Here is a 9,974-nt window from a genome sequence, read left to right on the forward strand (position 1 = left end):
TACAAAGGACGGTTTTGTGACGAGGCCCAGATACATGACATCCACTTGTCTCATGGGATACGATGTGCTATTGGCCAGATACGCACATCTTCACACCAGCTACGGATCGAGACTGGGAGATATAGCGGAGTACCAGCAGAGGCCAAGACATGCCTCCTGTGTGACATGGAGCCTGAGATAGAGTTGCACTACACATGCCACTGCCCCGTCTACTACAAGTTACGAGGCCGCTTTCACTGCTTGTTCAAAGAGGGCTTTGGACCACTCTCCAGAGTCATGCGGTACGAGGATCAAAGATGCATGTGTCTGTTTTTACTCGAGCTGCGTAGGCAAAGAGAGAGCGTGATGAGGGGGAGGCTAGCCAGTCTCAGAGACGGATCACAGACTTCTTTAGAGTAGAGACTGGACACCTAGAGGAGCTACTACCACAAGAGAGCTCGTCGCCTCACACTAGAGGCACATTCATCGACCGAGCGACCAAGCTGGGGAGATCCAGATGCCCACGACTGCGACGAAGGTTGCATCAGAGGATTCAGATCACTTTGGCCCGACATGCACGATGCCCGGTGAGATGCTGACCATGGAGGAAATTGATGAGACCCGCCAACAACTAATGCTGGATCTCTTGTGATTTAGCTATTCCAACTAGCTGCTTAGTTCACACATAGCAATTTAGGATTCCATTGTATTTATTTTGTCATTTGTCATTCTTGTTACTCTTACTCTGTATCAGATCCACCACATTGTAACTTTTTGGTCTCGTAGGTCACTTTGGCCTTATGAAGACGTTAATATAACTCTCTCTCATAATCTCCTTGAAAATAGATAGCTCAGCCAGTGATAGGATTTGACGCCCATCTGCCCTTCTTAAGGCATTTTGCCGGTCGTATGAAGACCAAAGTTTTTTTGAGTCTGTCATTGGAAGGACTTGTTCAAAATTATCCTTTTATAGAGAAGGGTGAAAAAATAGAATACATGTCAATGGAAGGGCTAATTAAAAAACATTCTATATATATTAATGCTCATTTACAATATCTATATGTATATTGGTTATACTCATTGACAGAATATAATATCTTGCCTTGTAAATATGCAAAATTTTCTCATTAGAAGGGAAAACTGAAAATAGACCCTTCTATAGGGAAGGGTGCATTTTTCTACAACCCATCTTTTGAACGAATAGGTTGCCCTTCAAATCCTAACATTGAGTTGCTCGGCTCTTTCCATCTCATACTATGGGTGCAACGCTTTAGCCTTCTTGCCCCCCCCGGCGAGCGCTCGAAATTTTATGTTGTGGCAATTTGGCCTCAACGTAGGACAGCGCGAAGGCGCGATGGCATGGTGTGAGGCCATGCCAAAGCAGATCTTCAGTCTTGAGAGAGAGAGAGAGAGAGAGACGCTCTCAAGAAGCAGTCCTGCTGCCCATATTGTGAAGGGGGCTAGCACCACATGATCTCGATGGCGCAGGGTCATGCGGGGGGCATCAAAGTTGTGATGGAAGTTGATAAGAGATCACAATCTTCACTATTACGAAACAATTTCTCAGAAACCTCACTGCCTTGTTTGAAAATCGTGTACAAAATGGTGAAATTTCCACTTCAAGAGTAACCACTCTTCACAAACAACAGAAGCAGAATGGCAGGGTGAAATAATATCTTCACCCTAAGAGATTAACAGCTGCAAAATGAGAGAGCTAAATCGCAATCATTCGGCAGAGATATCATTTAATTTTATGCATATTTGAGTTATTCTTCTTTGACAGTGTGCATGATAGCAAATTGTCCTGGATTTGAGTGCTAGAAAGGCTGCAGTGCCGCACGAACCTCGGTGTAATTAAGCATCAACAATATAAAGATGATAAAGGGTTCCAGTTTTTGCAGTTAGGAGAAACAACAGTCCTCTGCTTGTTGCTTTGCATTGAGGGACTGTTGAGTTAGGATGTAACCTGTCATTATATGTATATAATACAAAAATGCGAATGGCTAGAACTTTGCTGTATACATGGAATGACTTATAACATCTTACATACAGCCCAATGCCCTTGATATTTAGGGAGGGTTGTTCTCGGACGCTAGCGTTTGACTAGGTCTGTTGAATAGTTGCCGATAGTATTTGTAACTGCGTTATCGATCCGTGTAATTGATTAAAGTAAAAGATTTTGGGCGCACAGCCCAAAGGCTGGAATTTCTGGAGGTAGGAAGCGATTAATCCCTACCTATCCTGGTCAATTTCTCTCAAAGCGCAGCTTTCCATAATGCCCTTTCGCTTTCGCCACACTTTTGATGAATATGCTTTAATCTCTCCACTGAATTACAAATCCCACTGCAGGACCAATCAAAAGATGCAGCACATGCATTGCCTGCTTGCAACTTCCACTCACAATCTGCACAACCAAATACAGATTTAACAATCGCAAGCGTGGTGAAGTGTTTAATATAGTTAAACGGACATGCTTGATAGCTTAGTGTATGCACTTTGTTTTTGGCATGCTAAAACATGCCTTAGAAGAGAAAGGAGATAGGCCTACATTCTTTTGTGTATGTATTTTTTCGCCTGCAAAGGGTCCCCTCTATATTTTTTCAATGGCCCATGTGATTTTCTCTTTGTTTTAGAAGCAATACTTCTTTGTTTGATTGTATTTTGGAACGCATGCCTAGTCAAAAGCTAAAGTTTATCACTTTGCTACCGACAAAAGCAATAGGCGGTAGCATCAATGACCTCCCTGACAAGATTTGTGACTTATATATTTGCCTGAGTCCAAAGTTGCCAAAGATGATAAGAGTGCTTCTTACTTGAGAGTCTCTACTGCTACATGAAAAGAAAGCATGGTGTGTAGAGTGCTAACACGCAATTCCGAGATGAGACAAAATCATAAACATGCAAAGGAGTGGGCTGCCTTAATACCAAGAAGAGGTTTTATTAACATTATCTAGCTATAATTGAAGATGGGATTGACCTGGAGGAGTGCCACAGCACAGTTTTCTATCATCGACATGGTCAACGTCAAGACCGATGAACCATGCTCCGAGAGAAACATCCTCATTTGCATATTTGTGTAAAATGTCCCTGCAAAGGGTGCCACCATCTGTTATGACAGACCCAAACCCCATGTGGGTGCACAAGATGTAGCATAAAAACTGGTAAAAGTTGCATGATGTGTGGTGTTTCAATTTAGAGTCTTGCTACTTACTGGTTTTTTGTAATATAGGTTGCTAACTCTCTAGATAGGGCATACAGCTGTCCTGTAGCGTGTCTGAAGTATTTGTTACCCTGCTCCCCAAACTTCCAATGCTCTGGTTCGTGGTACCGAACACCCCTGCACAATTGACGGTGAACAGTACACTAGGTCAATGTATTGTAAACACCTCCCCCCCCCCCCCCCCCCCCCTCTCTCTCTCTCTCTCTCTCTCTCTCTCTCTCTCTCTCTCTCTCTCTCTCTCTCTCTCTCTCCTAGTCGGATAGATCTTCAAGGTCTCTTGGGATAGTTTCCTACGAAGTTAAAATTCTCTTCTTCTCGGGTGTATGTGTGTGTGGGTGTGGGTGTGTGCTAATAAAAGAGGAAAATGGTATAACCTTTCTATCACCCAAGTGTGGTAGATTGGTTATGCCATTTCCCTCTTGAATAACAGGTCTTGAGTTCAACTTCTCGTCGGCTAGATCTATAAGGTCCCTTGGGATAGTTTCCTACAACGTTAAAACTCTCTTCTTCTTCTTCTTCTCTCTCTCTCTCTCTCTCTCTCTCTCTCTCTCTCTCTCTCTCTCTCTCTCTCTCTCTATATATATATATATATATATATATATATATATATATATATGTGTGTGTGTGTGTGTGTGTGTGTGTGTGTGTGTGTGTATATGGCAGAAAACAAACTAACTATATCTTGAGCAGAAAACAAAAGTCACATGAGTACTGCAGGTTCTTAAATGAAATTAAAGAGACTACAGCATGCCAAAGATGCATCTATGATCCTCACATGCTCCTTAGTAATTAATGAATGACTCTCTCTCTCTCTCTCTCTCATTCACTTGACTCTCACAAGTGAATGAGAGATGCATCTATGATCCTCACATGCTCCTTAGTAATGAATGACTCTCTCTCTCTCTCATTCACTTGACTCTCACAAGGTAAGCTTTCAGCCAAGCTGACCCTGCATTTGGCTCCTGTTCTTTTCTTGTTCTCCCTTTACATCCCTTAGCTTGCTGTGAATACTAACAAGGAGCGCAACCTTATTGGGCTGTTGCATTCAAATGAATTTTGTTCCAAGACTTAGAATCAGTTTTATATTAGATAATTTTGTGTTTACGGTTGGGGACCTTACTTTTGTGCAAGGACAGGCCCTGACTTCATGCAGCCAATGTACACACGGGGCTTGGCACGGTGTCGGGCTAATGTTGTGCTGAGTGCTCCTACACATGCAACCATAGTCGGAGTTACATATCCATAGCTCTTTTTGTACATCAGATATGTAAAAAGTAGGAGTCTGTAGCATTTAATTTGTATTAGATGCATTACTTACCTAAGTTAACATGTACGTCATCATCCACTTTTATGTAGTACTCTGCATCCCACATGGAAACAGCTGTTGCAAAATAGACTTTTGTTTTGGCTGAAAGCTCATGGTATCCTTCTACATGTGCCTGTAAGACATTGAAACATTTTCTTGATTCATGACCAAATTAATGAATGCAACAATTGTATGCTTAATCCGGGGACAATTTCTCTATATGAAAAATATTTGTATCAGCTGTGTTCCCGAACCAGAATCGATTTGAAAATCACTTTTGTTGAACTTGATTATGGTGATCAAGTAAGATCAAATTTGTCATTGCCTTACTTTGGAAATATGATAGGGGTAGCCTTTGCAATGAGTAGACCTTTACATGATCTGTCTTTTCACATCATTAAATATACAGAATCATTTATCATAGCTGGAAATGGAGTAATACCATTTGAATTTCCTATTGCTTGCTCCTACTTTTTAACCTTCCTTGAATCGGGGCCTCGATTCCAACGAGTTTACGACGATAACCATTTCTCTCATCTACTGTTTGCTTGTTTGTTTTCAGAGGTGACTAGTCCTAGTAATCTTTTCTCTGTTTGTTTTCTTCTTGAGAGTGCCCTTGGTCATGTTCTTCGCTACCTAGATGAAACTTGATCTTAGGACAAACCATAATTAGCTTGCAGGGAAATGAGTAGAATTTTACCTTTAGTTACGATATCACTCACCAGTCTCATGAAGTCATGATGCTGTGAATTTTCAGCCTGAATGGCCCGATCCAGTATGCCACCAGGCGTAGCACTGTCATCATGAAAATGTATAAAACCCATCAGGTCGACTCTATTTGCTGAAACAATGGCATATGATGAGCAACTAAAACAGGATAAAAAGAAACACGTTCTCATGCGCCACCGCATACTGATTTAAAGCTTGATATAGGAGGACTATCATTGAACAGAGATGACTATCATCGAACAGAGATGACTAGAATAGTCAATTGATACACAACATCAACCTTTTACTTGTTTCTATGCCAATCAGGCTTGAGCCCTATGTCATGTGATGAATATGGTATCGCTTCAATGCCATGCCCTTCTAGAAACTTCATTAAACTTATATTTTCATGGTTTTTGACTGCACAAGAACCTTCAAGATTACAGACTTACCTTTGCAAAGATGACAGACCTATGCCTTTCGCTAGCATGACCTTAATCTGCACTACAGATGCTTTCTCTCACTGCCTTTTGCATGTCATTCATGTCTTCAAGGAAATCCTTGATTGATTGACTTTTTTCCTTCTCTAGACCTACGACCATAGGATATCTTGCCTAAAAGTCATTGTGAACATGAATGACCAGGATTCAATGCATCCAAAAGAGATATCCCGGATAGGACGCTCATCAAGAACAGCTTATAACTTCTTGGTCTTGGCCCTCTTTTGCATATCTTGCAATTGATGCATTCCAAGACATGAGAACCTAGACAGGAAGCTCATAAAAAACATTTTGTGCCTTTATAAGGACATCACATTTGGCATACATTTCGACCCACCATTGTCGCGTGATGTCAACTTAAGCTTCCATAATTGCATGTTAGCTCTAACCTACTTAGAATCAGGATTCACCCATTGTTTGTATCGTCAGCTGGACATGAGCTAGAATTAGCTAGCAAGGCAAGCTGGGAAACTCTTACCCATGACCAATTACAAATCGAACGACAATCTTCTTTTCTTCCTCCAACTTTTGCAGTTTTTCACCTGCACAGCAAGGAATCTGTGAGATACTTCACATGTCAATCATGACAACATCATGCAGCTCATCTTTATGGAGCGTGACCTCATTTTGAGGTACGGGCATTTCACCAAAGCTTTTCTGTTTTCAATAATCAAGATTGTGTCAATAGCCGAATGCACATAGATATAACCTGAACGAACATGATAGCCGTCATGTTGAGGCTTTCAAGCCTTGGACTCAATGCAAAGAATGCGCAGGCACAGTACAATTCACATGTAGAAACATGATTTGTTTGAGAGTTTCAAACATTAGCATCAAGTCACATACCTCTGGGCATCCATGTGCGCCGCACAGAGTCCCTGCGTTTTCTGCTGCTGAAAGCAGTATTGATTCCGACAACCATGAACACTTTGGGACGCTGGTCTGGTGTTCCACTCCAATCCAGGTCTTGGGGTGCTGGTGATACCTCAGGTCCCTCGGACTCTGATGGTCTCCATGCTTCTGGTTCGATGTCTGCATCTGACATCGAGCTGTCAAGAGTGGGAAAGTTTGTCACTACTTTGCTCACATGTCACTTGTGCTCATCTTATGCAAGCTATGTCATACACAACACCCACACATACATGCACCCACAAGTACCAATCCTACGACCTGAAGGGACACAATATATGATGACAAGGATGCAAGACACTGGCCGCAGCTCACGACAACATAGCAAAAACCATTGGATGCATTAATGTTCAGGGAGAGGTGCTAACTGAATAGCTGATGCATCGCCTGGAAGCATACTGATATCTCGATCACTTTCAGATTCCTGATGGCCAATAAGCTGTTTTTCAGCATCAGATAATGGAGAAAATGTTGATGGATCCATACAATCAAGAATACGAAGTCCAAATCCATAAACATTGTCATCATCATATAATCAGCATTGATATACATTTCACAGAAGAATCGTATAGATATCATTGATGAAGAGACTGCAAGAACAAAAAGAATTAAGGTGTGGTGACTTCATCACCTTGGTTTCACATCCATCAGATAGTCCTTGTGCACGTTCCGTGGTTTCTGGCAGCAACCACATTCTGTTGAATCAGAAACACATTGTTAGGCACAAAGAGAAGAATATGTGAAAGATTCTTGAACAACTATATGAGAAAGTTATGTTAATATGAATGACTAATTAGTACTGAGGGTCAAAAGTTCCTGCCTTCTCCAAGGCCAATACTTAGAAGAACACCATTGGTTCTCCGTGTCCTGGGCTGGGTTCAACTCATGCTATATTGCATGGTTCTGGGTTGAGTCTTCTCTTTACCAACAACGTCCTGACATCCCCTACTCATCATGAGAGTCGAGAAAATGAACCTGGGAGTCGCATCATGTACATGCTATCCTGTTGAAATACTCTACCTGCTGACCTATCACCTGATAGCTACCACTCTATCAGAAAGATCATATCAAACCAACGGCTCGATATATACATGGGGTTTACTCTATCCTACCCATGATCTACCTTGGGGCACATTTCATCATGAGTACCATCGATTGATTATCACCTACAGTGTGTCTTACAAAGAGAGAGCAAATTGATCAGAGAAGTATTCAAATTACCTGTTAGTGAATAGCAATCCTGTACAAAAGCTAGCAATGCAGAGGATGATAATCCACCTGTAGGACAGCCCTCCACCAAGCTTAGCTGCCATTGTTTTGCTCTTTAAAGAGCACAGAACATTAATGGAAGTATTGAGAAATCATTCTGATGAATCTGAGAGGGCCATTAGAAGGTGTATTTTCTTTATTTCCCGATGCTGCTTCAATGGCTTTGATTATACTCAAGCGCTAAACATGTCCATTGGTCGCAAAAGAGCTCTCATTCCTTTGAAACTCAGCAGGTTAAAGCTCATGTTTAATGAGATCACACTAATGCTGATTGAAATTGTCCTTTTTCACATGTCTGCGTATTCATCAAAGCCAGATTTGGAATGCTGAGGGATTGAGAAGATGTTGCAGATGCTGCAGGAACAAGCATCCTACTCAACTATTTGGCTTAACAAAAGTGCGGACACTTGCGATTTCTGTGCATCCGAGTCACTTTAAGTGGATGCCAAGTCTTCACAGATATGGAGGACAACATGAAGCAATAAACTGTCAATAAAGTTCACCTGCATTGGGATGGGAACACAGCAATATGAGTCATGTTCCAAAACAACTATATGCCAAAATTGGTGCACTCTCCTCATGACCCTCTGTGTTGGATCTTGCCTACACATGGAGTTGTTAAAAGATTCTGCATGTAGGCAGAGGTGGTGTGAGAAGAAAGGCTTGGTTTCTTGTCAGCTAAAGCTTGTGTACTTTGGCAGAGGATGTGTGCGGAAGTGGAAGAACATGACATGGGCAAATTGGCACATGAATTGTCTGTTTGAGAGAGAGAGAGAGAGAGAGAGAGAGAGAGAGAGAGCGCTATGGCGCCAGGGCTCCTGCAGATAGATTTGATGGGCGCTTTTTCTTGTGATTAAAGTGAGTTAAAGAAAGAAAGCAGATCAAAGTTAATGGGCAGCTCTGGAGGCTTTATTGGCATGATTTCTGCCTTTCCCTACCCTTGCTTCAACGATTCAACTCCCTCAATGAGGCCATGACTCATGCACTCACACACTTTATTACTCCAACACAGGCATTTAGCTATGGATGCTGTTAAATTTGGCAGGGCTTTGAAAACGATGGGGTTGAAAAACTGAAGATTGCAAAAGCTGGGGGTTGTGGAAAAAGAGTGGATCTGGTTAAATAAATAAAGAGCAGAGGGAGATGGGTAAAATGTAAAATGTAGTATAATTGCCTGATGGCAGAACTTGTTCGTGCATGAGGGTTCAATAAAATAAGGGAAAATTATCAAAATACCCCTAAATTTTAAAATTTGTGCAGAGGAGATCCTCAGCACTAAAGGGCACAGGAGGTTTAATGAAGCTCCAACGTTGGGATCTACAGCAACGAAACTATGACGGGGGGATCAAGGCGCGTGCGGCCCTTGATTTCGGGGGTAAACTAGGACAAAATATAGTAAACTTGGACAGACGGGGAGCCTGTCAAAGTTTAATTATAATTTTATGGTTTGCCCACAGATTCACATAATTGTCGCAGGCGTAGCCGTTAGTGCATTGGGCTCTCACGTTGGTCGTCTGGGTTCAAGTCCCTATGCTTACTATCGATGCCCATTTTTTTTGCCATGCATTCATCTCGAGATTTCCCCTTTGGACCCCCACCGCAGATCCCATCTCTTTCCTCCCGTGCCCTTTAGTGCTGAAAGGAGAGGAGATGGGCAAAATGTATAATTGCCTATGATAGGAGTTGTGAGTGCATGTGATTTTTTGATAATAATAAAGTAGGAGAGGAGATCTTTCTTATAATTATGCTGCATAGGAGGGGGAGGGCGGGAGAGAGGTGGGCTGTCTGTGTGAGGAGGAAAAGAAAGAATTTTTGTGGGTGAAAGTAATCATAAGTGCTGCACCCTCCTTTTTGCTCTGCTTTCTTGTGCTGATGTAACTTCTGAAGTGACATTTCTTTGTTTTCTTGGTGCAACTCACAGGTGTTGAAGGATTTTAGAGATGGGCAGCAAGCATGGGGCCCTTCCCTTTGTTGTAGGTAGAACATTTGAGGAATGATTGCTGTGAGGAAAACACCTCACAAAACATGTCAAACTAGAAAACAGTAAAGACAATGTGGCCCCCAATCTGGCTGTCCTAGTAGT

The 9,974-nt window shown here is 42.0% G+C and overlaps 1 protein-coding gene across 4 annotated transcripts; it reads right to left on the reverse strand.

Moving 5' to 3' along the window:
• Positions 1-1,678: 1,678 nt before the first annotated feature.
• LOC147464922 (putative beta-1,3-galactosyltransferase 2) lies at positions 1,679-9,033 on the reverse strand. Of its 4 annotated transcripts, none has more exons than XM_086517082.1 (11): positions 7,844-8,977; positions 7,254-7,317; positions 6,991-7,061; positions 6,560-6,762; positions 6,192-6,255; positions 5,228-5,300; positions 4,518-4,638; positions 4,320-4,407; positions 3,191-3,316; positions 2,957-3,066; positions 1,679-2,383 (listed from the first exon to the last, which is right to left on the reverse strand). In XM_086517082.1, the coding sequence occupies exons 1-11, from the start codon at positions 7,933-7,935 to the stop codon at positions 2,235-2,237; spliced, it is 1,161 nt and encodes a 386-aa protein (XP_086373208.1). In that variant the 5' UTR covers positions 7,936-8,977; the 3' UTR covers positions 1,679-2,234. The 4 variants fall into 4 exon arrangements, 3 of the variants coding, with proteins under 3 accessions (XP_086373208.1, XP_086373211.1, XP_086373215.1); XM_086517085.1 differs by having other exon boundaries at positions 6,991-7,046; positions 7,844-8,975; XR_015188738.1 differs by having other exon boundaries at positions 2,246-2,383; positions 2,957-3,085; positions 7,844-9,033.
• Between the last annotated feature and the right edge of the window lie 941 nt (positions 9,034-9,974).

This window comes from Adiantum capillus-veneris, chromosome 1 (assembly GCF_014529385.1).
Source record: "Adiantum capillus-veneris isolate H3 chromosome 1, ASM1452938v2, whole genome shotgun sequence".
In the NCBI taxonomy this organism is placed as follows: domain Eukaryota; kingdom Viridiplantae; phylum Streptophyta; class Polypodiopsida; order Polypodiales; family Pteridaceae; genus Adiantum; species Adiantum capillus-veneris.